The sequence below is a fragment of the Nylanderia fulva genome, unplaced genomic scaffold (genome assembly GCF_048542155.1).
Source record: "Nylanderia fulva isolate GAGA-0341 unplaced genomic scaffold, ASM4854215v1 Scaffold9, whole genome shotgun sequence".
NCBI lineage: Eukaryota > Metazoa > Arthropoda > Insecta > Hymenoptera > Formicidae > Nylanderia > Nylanderia fulva.
The window spans coordinates 1,242,722-1,263,302 of record NW_028191026.1 but is presented as its reverse complement, the minus strand read 5'-3'; the positions used below and the strand labels follow the sequence as shown (position 1 = coordinate 1,263,302).

At 36.5% G+C, this 20,581-nt stretch overlaps 2 protein-coding genes across 11 annotated transcripts in view; one reads left to right on the top strand and one right to left on the bottom strand.

The window, feature by feature from the left end:
• LOC114946631 (uncharacterized) overlaps positions 1–20,581 on the top strand; it is a 180,635-nt gene that overhangs the window by 102,628 nt on the left and 57,426 nt on the right. For all 6 annotated transcript variants that reach the window (XM_085489649.1, XM_085489647.1, XM_085489645.1 and 3 more), the window contains one exon: positions 17,310–17,418. In XM_085489649.1, the coding sequence (XP_085345775.1) occupies positions 17,310–17,418 (109 nt within the window). The remainder of the gene's footprint in view (positions 1–17,309; positions 17,419–20,581) is intronic.
• The window catches only part of alpha-Man-IIb (alpha-Mannosidase class II b), a 142,767-nt gene continuing 127,645 nt past the window's right edge, over positions 5,460–20,581 (bottom strand). For 3 of the 5 annotated variants that reach the window (XR_003822661.2, XR_003822664.2, XR_003822663.2), the window contains 3 exons: positions 12,521–12,989; positions 9,972–12,308; positions 5,460–9,541 (listed from right to left, as the gene is read on the bottom strand). Coding sequence is in view for 1 of the 5 variants with exons in the window: in XM_029323219.2 (XP_029179052.1) it covers positions 10,163–12,308; positions 12,521–12,989 (2,615 nt within the window). In the remaining 4 variants the exon portion in view is untranslated. The other 2 variants (XR_003822662.2, XM_029323219.2) reach the window with 2 other exon arrangements.

Below are 20,581 nucleotides of genomic sequence, written 5' to 3'. Positions count from 1 at the left end.
GTGCCGGTGGGTTTGGTGGCTTCGTTTATCGTCCGACCAGAATGGCAATTTATCTTACTGGCAAGACGGACCGAAGGTACCGAGTCCCTTGGATATAAATGACGAGGAGGTTCTTCGGGATTTCCGCGGCGGAGATAAAGGAAGAGCCAGCGGAGGCTGCGGAAAATCTGCCGTTCTCGTGTAAACGCTGTCGCGAGTCGGAGTGCATTTTCAATTTCTCGTATATATTAAGAGTCCGCGAGCCCCTCTCTTCTCTTCTATATATTCTTGCTTATGACGAGCGAGTATACGTTCTCAATTTTCCGAGGTATTCTTGAGGACCCGTCGCGTCTTGGATCTTTCAAGCGAGGAAAATTACACGCAGGAGCCTCGCGATTTTACGCGTCCGAGGTAACTTTTATTTAATTTCATTGCGAGGGAAGTTGTGAAAATTGCGTGAACACTAACTCGATACAAAGTTAAATTGTTGAAACGAATTTTCAATCTAATCAGAGAGAAAATTCATAGTTAAATATCGTGGAAATAAATTTTAAAATCAATATAAACATGATCTCTCTTTCTCGCGCGCTTCTATCAAAATTGTCAACCGAAAGAACGATTAATAGTGACGGAAAGCTGTTTATTTGCGGGAAAAATATTGACTGCAGCAAATACAGGAAGGAATCGCGAAGACGTCGTCGACATTGACACATTAGAAAGAGAAATACGACGCGAGAGGGAAATCGGAGCGCCTATCGTGTGTTTTATCGCTCTGAGAAGCAATGGTCTTCGAAAATGGGTCCGCTTCATTCGCTCCATTCACTCTGGTTGCGATCATCCCGTGGCAATATACGTCTTGTGTGTGTTTCCATGCATGTGTGTGTGTGTGTATATCGGAGAGTTCGCGTTTCTGGAGTTTTCATCCGTATCGCGAGAAAAGACACTTCGTCTTCCTTTGCGCCGGCTTCAACTTTATTATTGGTAAACAAGTCGCTTCTCCCTTCTTCCATTTTCCGTCTCCACCAGGCCGTGTTGGTTTCTCATGTCGCGTTTTTCTTCATCCTCCTCATCCTGGTTGGATATATCTGTGTGCGTTCGGGAACTTTGGGATTAAACTTGAAGTGCGCGATTCACGTCGCAGGATGAGGGAGATAAGACAATAGATGTAGATTATGAAATATATATCACGTATACATATTCCACAAGTTGGCTATACATTATTTAATAAATGTACACCATGTAGTTTATCACCGGCAACATATATATGTGAGCGACTTATAATTAATTATTAATTAATTTCAAAACGGGTTCGCCAGCCCGTAAATTGTGGATTAATGTAAATTAGCGTATAATTCCAACATGTACGAGAGATTAAGCGTGCATCTACGCGAATCTCTCTCTCTCTCTCTCTCGCTAATCGGAATTAAATTTTAAACCACACTTTATATAAACGCACGAGAAACTTGTTTGCATGAAGCTCGAATGCAAATATCGAATTCCGATCTTCAAATATATATGAAAAATACAATAATTTTTTATTTAATTTTATATATTATATATATATATATATATATATATATATATATATATATATGAATAAGAGATTAATTTGTTTCGAGTTCGATTTCATCAACGTTGCCTCAGGCGCGAAATAATATTTGCTTCTTCAGTGGAATACTTGAACGAATGTCAACGACAAACTTTTTCAATATAACTTTCTCCTTTGCGCTTACGAGACTCTGTCGCTTCGCAGTTAGTGAAACGGTCGCGATTTATCGTTTTAAGTTTATTTCAAATTCGCACCTACACAAAATAAAAATCTTTCTCGCCCGCGAAAATAAATCACTATTAAGATTAAATTAAGTTCCTTTTTTCCGAAAAAGTTTGGAAAAAATCGCTGTCCTACACTGAAAAAAACTTGACTAAACCTTTCCTATATACCTATAATTTTTTTGTTAAATTAAACATGCAAAAATATTTAAATAAAATATACACGACATATTAAATCTAACAAAACGTATATTTGATTGAAATACTGATGAAAGGTTTGCAAATTTTTGTTCAGTGTAAATGTTGACGGATTTTCAAAAGCACGCGCGTCCTTCTCCCCCAGTCCCTCTTGTTCTTTCGTGTAATTGATGAAACCCGAGTCGTCGTCCTCGTCGTCATCTCGTCGCGTTGAAGCGGAGAGACGGATTTTCATCTAGCGAGTCGGGAAGAAGAAAAGCGATATCCCTCTGCGGTAGACGGTACACCCCAACGAGAAAAGTTTCTCTGGAGAAACGTGCGTTTATTAAAACTATCCCCCGCCCCATTCCCTCCCTTTCGCATCACTGTCTACACAGCAACCGACTGATACCACCTCGTCTTCTTCACATCGAGCTAAAAATTGTCTCAAAAAACCGATTCCAATTGCCTCTGACGGCGAAACGAGACACCGATAAATTAACATCCTCCCTTGACGAAATTGACTGAAAAAAAAAAGAAAAATGAATAATCGTTCATTATTTTCCGCGATGTTTTAAAAGATTTTACTCTTTTCGTAAGAAGATACTTCTTCTTCCGAATTATACCTAGCGATATTTATTATTTCTATATTTTGGTTGTCAAGTCTTGCTCGATACTTTTACCTTCTCGTCGATCGTTGAAATGACTCGTGGTATCGCTAATTATTTAATAATGATATTACAAGGAAGGGAGACGCCGGTGGCGAATAATCTCAGGGTTCGCTCGCGAGGTCCCCTTTTGTCTCCCGGACGACGACGCTCGGAATAATTTGCTGCAAGACGTTGCAGGGTAAGAAGCACAGCCGCGCCGCGGCTTACATAATCCACGCGGGACTGCTTATATTTCCATATAAATTAACGGAACGCGACTGACGAAATCCCGGGGCATCCCCTACGGGTCCTTTACGCCGCTTCATAAGGTTCCATCGTATCTCAGCGCCGTGATACAGAAACAGCGCCGCTTTTCTCTTCCTCTATCTGCGTCTCGTCAGACGCGACGTTTATGGATACTGCTGGTGCTGCTGGTACCTGCTGATGGGGGATGGTTCTGAGGGAAGTCGAGCACCTCCGTTTCTTCGTGTGGTTCCTAACGAGATTCTCAATTATCCGCCCTGCGTCTCGGGATTGTTTCCGCGCTAATTACTTTGATGCAAAAGCATCGACGTGACGCGAGAAGAGGTGACGAGAATCATGACTGATATACGTATCAAATTGTAATTATGTCATTCGCGAGGGTCTCCTTTCTACAGGTTGAATTATCTCTTTCGACAGGAGTCGGTGGCTCTCTTTTCGGGGAAATAAATATTCGCAATAGTGAAAAATAAATGATTTCAATCGAGGCGAGAAATTAAAATTTTATAGACAATTTTTAAGAGTGTATTTTTTAACACTCTATGTTTGAGTGATTTATTTTTCTGTGCAGTTTATTTATTTTTTTTTTTATTTTTATTTTTTTTTTTATATTGTTCATATGCGGTTTTGAAAATGTTTAATTTGGCGTGTGAGCTTTCGAAAATTAATTATTATATATTGACAGTTTACTTGTATACTTTTTGCACTTGCTAGATCCATCCTGTGAAAAGGAGTTATAATTACCTTATAATTATTTATGCGAGAAATCGATGCGCTTCGCGTTTCATTGAGAGCAACCTTCTGAAAAAAAAGTTTTCGATCGATTTCGCTTGACTTATGTAACAGCGGGTTAAGATTTATAAATATTCATAACTGAAGCGGCTAAGCGACGCTCGTTCCATCGAGCTTTTCTTGCCACAGTCAATCTCGCCAAGGAAAATCACTGGCGTTTTCCTTTGAATATCTTTGAATAAATTCCGCGATCTTTCTCTCTCTCTCCCGATTCTCGCGCGATATCCTTCTATATAATCTTGCAGAAAAAATGCAAATTATTCATTAACTTTCAGAGTCGCGAGCATCTTATCGAATGAAGACCATCTCGTTTTAGGAAAGTCTTTAGTGTCTCAAAGTAAAACGTTGTTTTATCTCGTTATCCAATTTAAAAAAAAAATATATTAAATTGCTAAAAAAAAATATTAGAATATTAGAGATGCTTTCTCGCTCCTTTAGATATATTAAAAAAAAAAAAAAAAAAAAAAAAAAAAAACTATATATAAAACTTGGAATGAATAAAATTCTCGCGATTAAAACGAGATGAGAAATTCTCGCGCGACTATCTGTACGCGAAGAAATAAAGAAAAGGGAAACAGACTTTTAATCGCGATTTTCTGGCGTATTTCCCGATGATTACGGAAGGAAAAGGGCCGCGTTCCGATCTTATACGAGGCGGTAAACGAAGGGCCATTACGAGTGTCAGGTTCATGAACGAGCTGACGAAGTATCCCGGCGGGTGGGCGAATGGAAACTCCGTTGTCCTCGGCGAAAAAGGAAATTGAATCGATTGTAATTAAAACTTGTATAACGAAGACATGCGCGCGCGCGCGGAATTCATTTCAGCTGTCGGGACGGAAATCCCATTTTTCCGCCTACGTCGGGAATCATCCTCGCGAAGGACGCGAATGTGCGTTTTATAAATTAATGCACTCTCTGATCTCCCGAATTCGCGAAATTGCGCGAATATTTGTTGTCGACACCATTATTTCTTTCCGCGAGAATTATCCTTCTTTGAATCGTCAAGTCTTCTTTTACATCCAAATCAAAGTACGAGGATCTATTCTCTCTTTGACAGTTCCGTATAGTTGGACACTTAGATAAAAAATAGATGAATTACAAATATTAAAAATAAATAGTAACAATTCTCAGTGCATTCTATGGCATTAAAATCTGTTAAAAACAAGTAAAATTAAAAGAATAAAATATTTCAAGATAAAATGTTATTCAGTGTATCGTCGCGAGATAGGTTCGTGACTTTTCGTGGCTTTTGCATTTCTGCAAATTGTGAATCCTCTCCCTTCGCGATTTTATGACGATTTTATAATCCGGATAAGTGCCCAGACTTGTGCTCGCGGTTTTATCTGACTCGGCAATATACAAAAGACGTCGGACTTCTTGAAGAAGAGGTCCCCTAAGCATCGTCGAGGGTGGAATATGTAAATTGGTCCGCTTCGCGCGAAGGGGCTACCTCACAATTTTCTTGATTCTGCGTTTGCAGTCCCCGGTCTTATTACGAATTCAATTATGCGGTCAGCGAGGGCGAATATCGGCACGAGTGAGCACTTATCGCCGCAAGAAATATCGCATATTCGCCATTAATGAGAGTTATGCACCAAGGAGCGGTATCGATTAACGTTTAGCCCAGATATTCCATCCGGTGTATCGCGACTGTGTGTACGTATATATTTTTTGCATATATTTATTAATATCTGAGAGAAAAAAAATATCGATCGATGCTCGAGTGGTCTCGTAGAGTTGCTGAAAAAGAAACAAAAATCTATCTCCCATCTCTATTCGGAGAGCGTAATATATTGTACATTTCGAAAAGAACAACGCAGCTGATCAAAATACGTCACTTACTAATTTTATTTAATAAATATAATATTACATCGTATAACATAAAAGGAATATCGATATCGTAATCGTCGTCATCCGTCACTCGGATTCAAATTGGCGCTCGCGCGATTCCAAAATAATTTCGAAATTATTTGCGAATCGTTCGAGCGATCAGAGCTGTGTGAACACGTAATATAATTTTTATAATCTTTGATATAGAACTCCATTTTTCTTTTCTCTCTCTCTCTCTCTTTCTCTAACGACAGCACAAAAACATACAGTATGTTACAATATCATTACAGGGAGTACAGTAATTATTATCGCATAAGTTTCGGGCATTTCATCGACTATACTCGCCGATCTCTGAGAATGGAGTTATTAGTTCGCGAAAATGTTCACCTCCGTTTTCTGAAAACGCCTACGCTTATTCTTGAGGCGTTTCCTTTTGATTCGTTACATTGAAACTTAAACGAAGCACGGACGACTGGATATACATATATATCGAGGGCAGTGCATTGCGTCGTTAGTGTATAGTTAAGGTAACGATACTAAAACAGGGACGATATATATAATAAAACAATGTCATTTTTATCATAAAATCAATAAGGAATAAAAATTTTACAATGATCAAACCGCAGAATCAAAAACAAGTGCATCATCGCTGAGCTAATAAATGAATAAATAATATAAATAATTTATTTTTTTACAAACATTTTCGCCTGTTGCGGCCAAAGGTCCAAACGCTATGATGCGTTACGTAACAGCAATAATAATCAAAAGTGATAGGTACAAGAACGTGTTCTTCTCTCACGAAAGAGAAACTTATTATTACACTTTACCCGTGCATCTTTTATTTTCTATTATTCTTCATCTGTCGATTTAATCTCACCTCATCGACGATCCTCTATTTATGGACGACTTTGTTAAAACTCGTTTATAAACGATCGCTCGTAAACATTGAAATTTATTAGAGCTACACAAGTTTCACGAAAAAAATTACAATAATCGATACTTGCGAAGTTTAATTACTCGATGGAGTCAAATCGTATCACGAAAACGACGAACATTTTCGCTGCTCTAATTTTCCAACTTACTTTGTAAGAAGCGACATGGTGTACATTTTCAATAAATATTGAATTTTTTATCAAACTGCGATGAGAGCGATTCGAATACGAGTTGAAATAAATCGCGGTCAGGAAATAGAGAATCTACGATGAAAATCTCGCGGAAACGACAATTTGACACTAATGATGATTGAAAATACAACAAAACCTTGTACCTAATAAAAATATAATGCTTATCGCGATAAACATAATCGTGTAGCGTTAAAAAAGCACAACGGATAGCAACCTGCGATGTCTCACAGTGATAACACGATTGTAAAACACGTGTCAATTATTATCATGTAAATATAAAATAACTGCACCACACAGTCTATACCATAAAGCAAAACTGAAAACTCTAAAAATGATTTGACATTTATTGTTAAAATCTGGAGCAAGAATTTTATATATATATATATATATATATCGCCAAAATTATAGAGAATTATGAGAAATAAGACATACTCACCAAGAGAGGAACTATAAATCCGCACAGTATATTTTATAAATATTTGTAAATTGTCCTAAGGAACCAATTTTCGTAGATGATTTACGCGAATTAAAAATACACGCTACTACTCCATTATAATAATTATACGAGTCAGAAAAATTTTTGTTGTTTTTACACAAAAATAACAATCGCTTTGGACCATCTATATAATTCGTGACAAAATTCGGAATAGAAATTTCTTTATAATTTTATGTACCATGTAACACAGAAAACATTCGAAGAATTAAAATATATGTATATACAATATCCGTATACATACACACACATGCACGCACACACACGTACCTTATGAAGAATATGCAGTACATGAAATCATAAATCTGTCTGAAATTTTGTCACGAATTGGAGGATCGTCTAAAGTGAGCAGCTACATTTTTTATTTTCGGAAAAAACTAATTTCCTCTCTTGTCTCCCGTGATTCAGAGGAATACGACGGTCTACTCGTGCGGAAACTGCACGCGACTTTCCATTAATTAATCTAATATGTACAAACTATATATATAGAAGAACTTACATACAGTTGCACAAAGGGACAGACTTCGAGATTCTCTATGGAAGTGGAAGATCGGGAACAATCGCGCGACAATATATCGCAGAGAGATTCTGTGACATATTTATATATCATTGACGAGTCACTTACTCTCTCATAATCATAAAAAAGCGTAGAATGCCAAAGAAAGTATATTACACTATTATCAATTTAATAGAATTTTCACCAATAATTTAAAAGATGAAAAAAGTGAAATAAATTTTGCAATTGCGACTGTTATCGTTCAAATCATGGGAGAGAGTTTGTGAAATTCTTCTGAAATATTATTTACAATTTGATACAAGTATATCTTGGTACCTTGTCCAATAAAGATTTGCGCGTTATCTTGGAAAGATAACTTCTTCGTCAACACACACATTCGTAACACACGCAATTTACCATACTTTCGGATCACGCAAAGAGAATCTCGTGTCCCCTCTCATCATCTATAAGAAGAAGACACTTACTATCAGTATTCGCCGAGAGAGAAAGAGGGAGGGCCGATAGCAAAATATCTGACATACGAAAATAGATGTATGAGATTTTCTTTACATCGTTCATTATCACAAAGGTTATCTACGGTATCGTCGACTACTCTAGAGCAAGTTATAATTTTGATATGTACAATACATGGATATATATATACATATGTATATCTATATGCTCTCTTAATAAAAGAACTGTCCGTAGATGTGTCAATCAGTCTGCCTACGGGTATTCATCATATGAACAAATAAAAATAACAATTTGAAATTTTAATCAAATTTGTTTTTTTTTTATCTGTTATATAGGCCTAGTTTTTTTGGCCCCTTTTACATCTCAATGCAATTTCTCGTCTTTCTTTTTTTTTTTTTTTTTTTTTGTGAAGAAAAAAGATCTACATTTTTGAAGAAAAACAGAGTTAAAAGTAATTCTCGTTATATCGTTACCTTTCTCGTATTTTTTTCTTTGATAAATAACTTGTTATCATTTTTTTCTCTAAAAAATAAATTTATTGACGTTATTGTGTTATCAATTTTAATAAGTGACTCGTTACTGTTACTCAAAAAAATATAACAAATTGTTACAGTTTCTAATACTTTCATTTCACGCTAATATCACGCCAAGAGTCAAACACAGATTTCAATTTATAAATTTTTCTATGTTAATGTATGATTCTAATAACATTCAAAATTGAATTTTATAATATAATTATAATATAATTAAATTTTATAGTATAATTATATAATATTATAAAATTATATATCCTAATGTTTTATATTATAAAATTATATTTTATATAATTATATTTGAATTATATTATAATATATATATAGCATCACAGATATAAAAAAAATAATGATAACGATATTTCATTTTTGTAATATCAAACGCATAATATCGAATAGTTTGATAAAAAGTGTAGAAATTGAAATTTTTTGCATTATAAAAGAGTGATAACAAAGAAATTTAAAATAGCTATATGCAAAAAAATTTTTCAATAAGTATAATTAAATAAAACTGTGCTAATGTAAAGCGTGTTCGTTTATGAAAGAATTACTTAAAATTCAATAAGCAAAGTAGAGCAAATCTTGTTCGAAAGATTTTGTGTTCCAGTGAATATACATTAATTAGATCTCTCCTACTTCGCGGTAGTAAATTACTAACATATTTATATATTTATGGGTACATCTTTTTATTTCTCACCTATCTCCTTCCCTCTTTCTCTCGATATCTCTCGTTCCTGCCATTCGATAATAAAACGCAAGGAACGCATCATACAGGAACAATATGTACATTGCACGAGCATGTGCACGTTTGCCATAATTAGCAATTAATTGTGTTGCACCGGTCAAATTTTCTATTTACACACACATTTTTTGTCTGTCATTCCTGAAAGTTTCTGACGTAAATATAATGCGATCGATATACGAAAGATCATCTAGCGGAAGTTGGCTAAATTTGTCCTCGACTGGAACAATGTAAAAAGTCTTAACATTAATAGTTGGATTCAATATTTCACAAGATTCACATTGTGAAATTTATAAATCTTTATCATTTAAATTTATAATTTTTTATAATTGATCTGCTTTAAAACTTTTATTTTCTTTTTTTTTTCTTTTTAAATAGGATAAAAGTGAATGTAAAGAAGAAAAAAATATCAACAAGAATCGATTTTTAAATCGATAGAGTTTATTTCTTATCAAGATTAATATTAAAAGAAATCGATCAAAATTTTTCTTAATAAAATAAAAAAAATTTTAATTTTCCATAATACTTGCAAGAATCAATTTTAATTAATCTGTAAAGTGGCAATCATTTATTTCAATTGTTCCAAAATGTTATATTTTTTTATTCCTTCTAATTCCATGCAATTCTATATGAGAAATTTTTGTAATTACCTGCATTTTCGTATTCCATGAATTTTCGTCTTTTATCACCAACAACGTCCCACATTACACGAAGAGTTAAAGAGGTAGTATTAGTATGATTAATACGGCAGTGTTGTTGGAAAAGGGCAGATTTTGCGTACTATTGGAATTCCATGAACCAATCAACACGCAAGATCGACAGCCAATCGCCAAACTTAGCATCATTGCATAAAGTTCACGTTGTACGTTTCGAGTTGCATCGGTTGTAGACCGATTTCCTGGAGACCGTCTTTGAGACGGGTACCCGGCCTCGTGCCAGTTAGCGACGTCTTGGTAACATTGATATTGTCGAGCTTGTAGAACGCGGTCCCTTGCGCGAGTCTCTCGATAAGTGGACAGTGTTTTAACGCAACATCGGTGCCTACGGAACAACTGTAACCCTGTCGATGTAACACCATGAGAGCACTATTTACCGGGAAGTGCGGTAGCTTCTGATCATGATTGGTGCGTAGATTGAGCAGATGAAAATCGCATGGAAAACTCTGGCTCAGTAGTCGCACCTCTGGCGCCATGGTGATCTCCTGTTCAGTACCGTCTACGACGAAGATGTTGACCGGGTAGTTGAGAGCGTTGCTTAGATGATTAGCGAATAGTGACGGTCTCGAATATTTGTCTTTTTCACCACTGATGTCTTCGAGTAGAAGCCAGTGTTTAATGACAGTCCGTCGATTGTCCAGAAGACCCTCGCCCATACCCCGCGAGTCGTCGTACAAAGTTCTGCGGTCCAGCATCACTTCCAACCAACCGGGTTGATAGCTGGCCGCGCCCTGGCAGTGATTCACCAATAGAGTCAATCGGTGACTCGAATCCTCGATGTAGGCCATAGTTGTGATAGGAAAGTAATTGCCTTCAATACCAATACGCTCAATCTTGGTGCGCTTAATCATCTGGTGGCCGTTCAGGTCGGTGTAGAACTCTGGTGGATCGCCGTTGGAGATGTCGGTTTGTAACCGCATGAACATCTCTGTCTCGCGATTCTTGGGTGGCGTCTCGAAGTCTACGATGTTGCGCACGTAGATGGCCTCGCCAAGGCCACCGTCGCGATGATAGATTGCTACGTGGTGCGTCAGCAACTTGCCGTACTCGACGGTGAGACGAGAACTGAGGCTGCCACTCACGATGTAGATCTTTTGGTGCGGCGTGTATGCCTCGAGAACATCTTTGTCGGTATCCCGGAGATTCGGATCTGGCATGAAGAGGTAAGCGCCACTGTGGAATTGCGCAGACGGGTACGCGGCGAATTGCACGGCGCATTGCATGATCTTACCGGTGGATTTCTTGGTGACTCTCTTCAAAAAGCCTGTCTGTCCGTCGAACAACAACTTCATTCGCTGATTCTCCAGCTGCACATCGCCCACTTGCATCGGTTTGATAGGAAAGACATTGTCCTTGCCGCAACGGCTGCAATACACCGTTGAGATAGCTTCCACCGGTACCTTATCGACCTGTTGCAGGTGGTACGTCGCGATCGATAGAGGTTTTAGCTCGGCTACGAAGAGCAGTACATACACGTCATGCATGATATTCGTAGCATTCATCACCGGCGCAATCTGATAAGGTATGGGGTTCCTCTGTGGGTCCAGCACCTTTATCTTATACGAAGTGACCTTGAGACTGATCACTTCCTGCCTGGGTTGCGCCAGCGGATTGAAGAGGACGATCTTTTTAGTCTCGTGATTGTTCAAGCCAATCGGTATCTTCTTCGGTAGCTTCTCGTAACTGTCCCTGTCTGATTCAGCTAGTACGTAAACCGAATTTGATTTGCCACTAGTGACACCCGCCAGCGATTGAATGGCGAAACTTTGCAAACTCGTGGTATCTGAGATCGACTCAAAGAGCTTTAACGCATAATCCTTCATTACGAAAGACTTGGAGGTGCCAGTGATCGCGTCGTGATGCTGAAACAGGCCCAGATTACGTCTGGCCTTCACCAACTTCTCAAAGTACGTCTCGTAGAGTTTTATATCCTTGCCGGATTGCTTGGCGAGATTAAGCGTGATAGTATAGAGAATCTCGGCTGATCTGAGATTCGCCTCGAGTTCGCGATCCAGGATCTTCATGTACGGCCTGGTGGTGAAGTAGCCGCTCCAATAGGCCGGTCTACCCTCGCTGAAGATGTCAGAGTAGACGAAGAAGTCGCCCGTCAACGACGGAAATTTGTCTATACGCTTCTGTATCTCATTGAAATAATCTTTGGGCGTGCCAAACACCACCTCGGCATTGTACTCGTCCTTGCGACTATTTATATAATCCATCAGGATCTTATAGTTCGTGTACTGTTGATCCCACTCGATCGCGTGGTCATATCTGAAACATGGAAAATTCATTTCGTTTCATTAATATAAAAAAGTTCAGCTTATTTTTAATGCGCACGTAATACTTGATGTAAAAATAATCTACATTATTCGAACGCATAAAAATATTGAAAAAATGTATAAGGTAGAATTTTATATGCACGTTTCAAGAATGTTACGCGAGATACAAGAGAGAAGCTAAAATTCGAAAAAAGTTCCACGAACCTGAAGTCATCACCGAGCGGCATCAGGACGACGTTGTGAGTAAAAAGCGAGCCGGTCCTCGCGTATTGTTCCAAGAGGAGCTCGGCCATCTGCTTGACATTGTTGGGCGTGATTTCGACGGCGCGTACCGAGTACTCGGTGTATTCGCCGCGTATCTTGCGGAAGTCGAAGTTGAGGCAGACGTGCGGATGCGGACCGCACGAGTGCTTGATGTTGTAGATGTCGAACGGCTGGTTGTGGGTCAGCATATCAGCCGAGCCGATGCGATCCCACGGCTGTCGCCAGATAAAGTCGCCGTACTGCTTCTTGGCGAACCACTGCTTCCACGCGTAGTGTATCCTCTGGATCACCGTCCCGGTCGCGCCCGACGCCTTCAGGAAGTACGGTATGGTACCACCGTGGCCGAAAGGATCGACGGACCAACCGGATTCGGGAACCACGTCGAGATTCGTCTTCAGCCACTGATGTCCTGAAGTTTCAGAAAAGAAGTTTCGTTTTTTACATAGCTCCTGAGGCGCTAATATTTGGAACGTTTTATAAATACGCCGAGAAAAACATTCTTGTTCACTTTTGTTAATTGAACATATTTAAATTAAATATATTAAATCTAACAAAACCTATATTTGACATAAATACTAATATAGGTTCAATTAACAAAATAGTAATTTAGTTGAAAGGTTTAGTTAACACATTTTTTTTCAGTATATGTACATTTTAGTTAATAGGAAAAAAAATTGTAGTAATTAATGCAGAGATGTTTTGAGAGGAAAGTATCATATTATACATAGAAAGAACCATCTCGGATCATTTTAGATCTGTTTAAAAAATAATTCTTTTGCGATTTTCTATATAAATATTTTATACAAAGTACACAATCTCGCAATTTAATAAAAATTAAAATAAATAATGTCGCTCCAAATTCATTATTGATATATTGAATTTGCTTGCTCGTTTATTTTCAGACAACATAGACGTTTAGAAGATGCTCTTTAAATGTTTTTCAAAACTATCCGCAAAGTTTCATCTGTCGTTTGAACCATCGTGAATTTTAGTTTGTTGATTTGGGACACAGAAGCGATCAATATTAACCTCTCGGATCGTGTCGGGTTTTATAGTTTACAGTTTATTCTCGTTTAATCCGCTAAAACTAATCTACAACTTGATTATGAATCGCATACATATATTTATATAGGTGTATATATATATATATATATATATATATATATATATATATCGCAAAAGCCGCGTCGGCCGGCTTGTCGGTCTTTTTTATAGTATGCATTAATTTGCATCCAGGGAAGCCTTTTAAAGTTCATCCAACCGCGTTCTGCACGGTGCGATCAAATATTCATAATGCGAATTAATCCGATGTTTTCGTGCCCCGGATATTCCAATTTTTCTGAGAGATGATTAATGCATATATATATTGAAAATATACATTGATTGCCTATGCAATATCAATTATTATACAAACAAATAATATAATAAACTCAACCAATACAGAAATGTATCATCAAATCACCATTCAAAAAGTTAAATCATCATCGGAGTGACATAACAATTTTTAAACAGCCAATACAAGATTTTATAGAAAAAACTTGTCCCTTGATTCTCTGAAGTTCCATATTTATAAAATAGGAGTATTTGAAGAAAAATCCAAGTCAGTCCGTAAGATGAAAGTTGGCGAGTAAAAAGCTACGCAAAAACGAGATGACAAAATTTCTTAAGCAGCCAATCTAGAGAAGACTCGTCCTTCAATTTTTTTTCTACAGAATATGACTCTAAAATTCCATATTTAAACTTTTATTCCTAAAATAGGAGTATTTGAATAGTTAATTGCAAAAACACAGAAATAAATAAAGATGCAAGTTAGTCCGTAGGATGAAAGTTGGCGAGTGAAGAGAAGGCAGGTAAATGCGATTAAAGAGATACGCCATTAGCGGATAGGAAACATCGGGGCTCGTCGAAAAAGTCGGCGGTTAGGGTCGTCGATCATGAGCGGGTAGGACCAGACGACGCGGAAACTTACGGCGTTGGTTGGCGAACGAAGCCGCGAAATTAATCCCGCAGGAACGCGAGCGGAGACTCACCGGGGATGGTTAATAGAATTAGCCCGAAGTCAACGGTAGTTAGACGATATCCTGTTCGTTCTCTCTCTCTCTCCTCTCTGCCCTTTTGTCCCTTTACACGTAGCCAAGTGTGCTCGTGTACGTTATTATCGCTTATCGTCCAAATCCGTGTTTTTAGCATAATCTCGTTGGACGTTTATACGAATGTACAATCAATATTTGCGAAACACGCGCGAAAGATCTAAATCAAATATATCATATGTATCCGTCAAACGGATTAAATGAAAAACCATTAAATTCCTTTCATTACATTATTTCCCGTGTTGTTTATTATATTATCTTTTATTATATTTATTTGCATGGAATTTTGGAATAAAATTATTTTTGCATCGGCAAATATACCATATGGAAGAAATATTTTCATATAAAAATATGAATGAAATGTTATTTTTCGTGCAACTTTTTCGAATAATGTTATCTGATGCTTACATATATATATATATATATATATATATATTTTTGTATAAGTTGAGTTACGAGAGTACGAGCTTTGAATCGAAATTGAATCGTAATTATTCAACAGCTGTATGAAAATATGGAATGTAACTATTTAGAAAATTCGCGATTTAATGCCATTTGGAGAGCCCGCGGAAATTATTGTTCACTTTGTGACGTGAACATCTCGTGAATTCGCCCAAAATCCAAATTCTCGGGGTCATTCGCAGCTCGCTTGCAACCCGGAAATTGCATCAATTATTCGAGAAAGCCAGAGCTCGGCCGCAAATTGCGCGTTCGTCGTCCTAGCCCGCCGATGGAGCTCGCATTATTGTGGAAGTAGATAGAGATGGAGAGAAAGAGAAAACACAGAGAGAGAGAGAGAGAGAGAGAATATATAGAGGGAAGGAGACGGGAAATAGAGAGGAGAGGATGCGGCTGGAAACCAAAGTGAGAAAGAGGGACTGGAAGGGTGCCTAATGCGAGGAATAAACCATTAAACTGTACTCAGCCGGGTGCTCGACTGATTATAACTCGTTAGAGCTGCACGACATGTGTGCATTAACAGAATTATCGCGACCTCCTGAAAGGTTGCGTCTCACGTGTGCGAATTCGCTGCACTTTCGCGACATGCATCTCATTTCGATGAGATAATCGCGAGTTTTCTCCCAAAACACCGACGCACTGATCTTTCATGTCTTGGAAAAAAAAAAAGCGACGAATTCATCCTTTTGACGATAAATTCGAATCGGGGAGCGAAAAAGAATTGGGCAAAATTGTGACGTATGTGTAAGATGTAAATTTCGGAAATTTTCACGAGGTGGAAATGCGAAATATACGGAAATTCTCGCATCCCGACAATATGTCTCGAATCCCCGCAAACGAACGATTGGAAATAAAAAGAAGAACGAAACGCGCGAAAAAGCTACGGACGAACTTTCGAAAAAGCTATGGTCACGTTCTGATACTCCGCGATAGGATGTGCAAGTGCATGTCGGGATGCTGCGTGATATATAGAGGATTTGCAGCGCGGAATAAGTCAATGTGTCAATTCTCTTTGGATAAACCTCAAAAACAGAAATTTCCAATTTAAATTTCTCACCAAACGTCCGTCTTTTTACAGCTTTTTTTCAAACATATTTTTTGCAATTTTTTTTTTAATCTGCGCAATACGATAATGATTGAGCGCGAGATAAAAAATGAAAAAAGATTATGCTGCTAAAAATAATAAATTATTTTACAAAATATTCCTTTTTTTATTGTAATTTTCAGGATATTTGATCATTCTGCTCTTTTTATTTCAAAGATTGATTCTTAAAATATATCCTATATAGATTTCATTGCAATGTAATAGAGTCGATGTGCTTTTAGCGGAGAAAAATCACAATGTCGAACGAATAATACAAGATTTTAACGCTCACGTCTGTTGTCGATTATTAATAGCTCGATCGAGAAGCGCATCGCGATGAAGCCACCGTGAAATTTTCAAACACCTTGTAAAATAAAGAAGAATCGAGTTTCTATCCATAATCGACCGATAATGAGAGGTATCGTGCGCCACTTGTTGCTCTCATTCCGAGTTCTAATCACCGAAGCTACTAACGTCGATTTTCGTACCATCCTTACATTTTCCCTAGAGTGAATTTGCCGGACCAGATTCGTTAATAGTTATTAATTATCATGGACCAACCAAAACTCCGAACGTATATCATTTATATATCCACCATGTAACTTTTTCGATCAGGTATTATGTTAATTTGGTTCACAGAGAGAATTTTCCCTCAGAATTTACCCTGAAAATTTTATAAGACTGTCTCTAATTAATATCCATCACAATAAGATATAAAATATGTTCGATTAATTCCACTATGTACGTATTAATATTTTTTATTAAAATGAAAAATTCTAAATTGGTAAATTCTCTCCGTGTACTGAAAAAAGCACGAAAGCCCCGTTTAAATTACGTTCTACTTTTGACCCTCTTGGCATAATAATTTTATCAATATAAAAATATTAATTACAGTTTTAAGAAGTAATCATTCAATTTAAGTTTAACCTTTAGAGTTATACGAAACCATACAATATGTCGACAGGAAAATCAAGGTATATCGTGAATAGCCTAGTTTCGCGGCCAAAGAGAGAGAGAGAGAGAGAGATAACTAACAGATTTTCTCGTCAAGTGGTATTTATGGGATCAAACCGCGCTAATTGCAGCTAATTTCCAGGTGCCCCGGTATCGCTGAACGAGAACGAGAGGAGGATTCCGCGACAGCCCTGGTGATAATGGACTCATCTCGATGCGCTTCCGGTTATTATCGCTTCTGCGTGTTACAGGTAAGCCAGGGGAGAGAATGGTTTATCTCGATCTCCGCGATCGATTCTCCGGGCTCTGTTTTCGGATATACCCTGTTGTCGAATGTATATATACAACGTTCGAGTTTTCCTCGACAGCGGGAAAACATTTTCCGCTTTGCTGCACGCTCGCCAAAGCTTCGCGATCGATTTTCAGCTCCGGAAGTTTCGTAAAAGGAACGAGGCGAACGCGCGAATGGAATACTCATCAAATTAAATGTAAGGTAAGAATATTAGCATTAAAAAAAAAAAAAAAAAGAATAAACAGAGCAATGTATAATTATAAACACATGAGATAAATACAAATGAGATAAGCGCATGAAAATATAAAGGTATAATGAGCGCAGCGGAATAAAATTGCTTCATTATTTTCTCATTTTTTTTTTTACAAGACTATGCTGGATATATCGTTTGAATGAAGAAAAAAATGAATTTACTACATTCTTAATTAAAAAAAAGCGACATAATTTTTTTCAAAATATTTTTGCGTGCGTACATAATTTAAATTAATATATTTATTTAAATTACATGAAACGAAAAAAGCATAGTGGAATGAAATTGCTTCATTATTTTCTCATTTTTTTTACAAGATTTTATGCTGGTTATATAAATGTTTGAATTAAAAAAAAAATTTAATTTACTACATTCTTAAATAGAAAATCGGTATTATAACTTTTTACCAAATATTTTCGCATTTGTGTATATAATTTAAATGAATAATTAAATTATATGAAATAAAATAAGAGAGACAAAAAAAGGGAGAAGGAAAGAAAGAGGTGCGACAACGATGATGACGTTGTTTGGATCTGAAATGAGACAAACAGGCGGATAATTAATTTGTCGTGTTTATGATTCATGGGGGACGGATTTCCATCAGCAAACACCCTCCCATTATGATACGATCGCTCCCATTGTCCTTACGTCGAATCAGGCCAACCGCAGAGAACCGTATATCAGCCGAGCCATTCTGATCGAACAGGTGCGATCGGAATGAGATGCGTTCGCATTCGGCCTCGTAAATTATGCCGATCCGTTCGCCATGCGTGACGTTCGCGATTTGTTGCGGGATGCAGTTGCGGCCGAATGCATAATTCTACGCGTACGGGAACCCCCTCCCCCCAACCCCCTGGGTCTCCTGTTTGTAGTTGCCGCGTGGTTGCGGGTCAGTTTGATCAAAACGAATCTAAAATCAGAGCGCCGCCGCGCGTTCGATATTATACAGAATTTAATCAAAGCTATTTCCGCACGTGCATCAAACCACAAAAAGTATTCATTAAATATATGCGACAATTGGAATAAACGCATAAATTTTATGTCAATACAATTTATTGTAATATATGATAGCTAATATTTTTTAGCCACAGAATTCTCCATTAAATTATATCTAAAATTTAGACACGATATAAGTAATTTCAGGTTGCGATATGGGAACAGCTAGAAATTAGCTATTGGAATAAACGCATAAATTTTATGCCAAATACAATTTATTGTAATATATGATAGCTAATATTTTTTAGCTACAGAATTCTCCATTAAATTATATCTAAAATTTAGACACGATTTAAGTAAATTTCAGGTTGCGATATGGGAACAGCTAAAAATTAGCTTTTGGAATAAACGCATAAATTTTATGCCAAATACAATTTATTACAATATATGATAACTAATATTTTTTAGCCACAGAATTCTCCATTAAATTATATCTAACATTTAGACACGATTTAAGTAAATTTCAGGTTGCGATATGGGAACAGCTAAAAAGTAGCTTTTGGAATAAACGCATAAATTTTATGTCAAATACAATTTATTACAATATAGATAGCTAATATTTTTTAGCCACAGAATTCTCCATTAAATTATATCTAACATTTAGACACGATTTAAGTAAATTTCAGGTTGCGATATGGGAACAGCTAAAAAGTAGCTTTTGGAATAAACGCATAAATTTTATGTCAAATACAATTTATTACAATATATGATAACTAATATTTTTTAGCCACAGAATTCTCCATTAAATTATATCTAACATTTAGACACGATATAAGTAAATTTCAGGTTGCGATATGGGAACAGCTAAATTAATTATATCTAAAATTTAGACACGATTTAAGTAAATTTCAGGTTGCGATATGGGAACAGCTAAAAGTTAGCTTTTGGAATAAACGCATAAATTTTATGTCAAATACAATTTATTACAATATATGATAACTAATATTTTTTAGCCACAGAATTCTCCATTAAATTATATCTAAAATTTAGACACGATATAAGTAAATTTCAGGTTGCGATATGGGAACAGCTAAAAGTTAGCTTTTGGAATAAACGCATAAATTTTATGTCAAATACAATTTATTACAATATATGATAACTAATATTTTTTAGCCACAGAATTCTCCATTAAATTATATCTAACATTTAGACACGATTAAGTAAATTTCAGGTTGCGATATGGGAACAGCTAAAAAGTAGCTTTTGGAATAAACGCATAAATTTTATGTCAAATACAATTTATTACAATATATGATAACTAATATTTTTTAGCCATAGAATTCTCCATTAAATTATATCTAACATTTAGACACGATATAAGTAAATTTCAGGTTGCGATATGGGAACAGCTAAAAATTAGCTTTTGGAATAAACGCATAAATTTTATGTCAAATACAATTTATTACAATATATGATAACTAATATTTTTTAGCGACAGAATTCTCCATTAAATTATATCTAAAATTTAGACGCGATTTAAGTAAATTTCAGGTTGCGATATGGGAACAGCTAAAAATTAGCTTTTGGAATAAACGCATAAATTTTATGTCAAATACAATTTATTACAATATATGATAACTAATATTTTTTAGCGACAGAATTCTCCATTAAATTATATCTAAAATTTAGACGCGATTTAAGTAAATTTCAGGTTGCGATATGGGAACAGCTAAACATTAGCTATGATAGCCGATTTTTTTCCCGCGATTAAAGTGTTGGAAAAAAATGTATTTCGACGTTGACAATATTTCAATGATTCGAAGAGTTCTCTGGTTTATTCCGAAATACTCTGTATGTTCCAAGTTCTCTCTGAAATTTCCGGGGGCGTGTTTCGGATAGAGTTCGGAGCAATCCAATGCGATCTCTCGCGGGATTG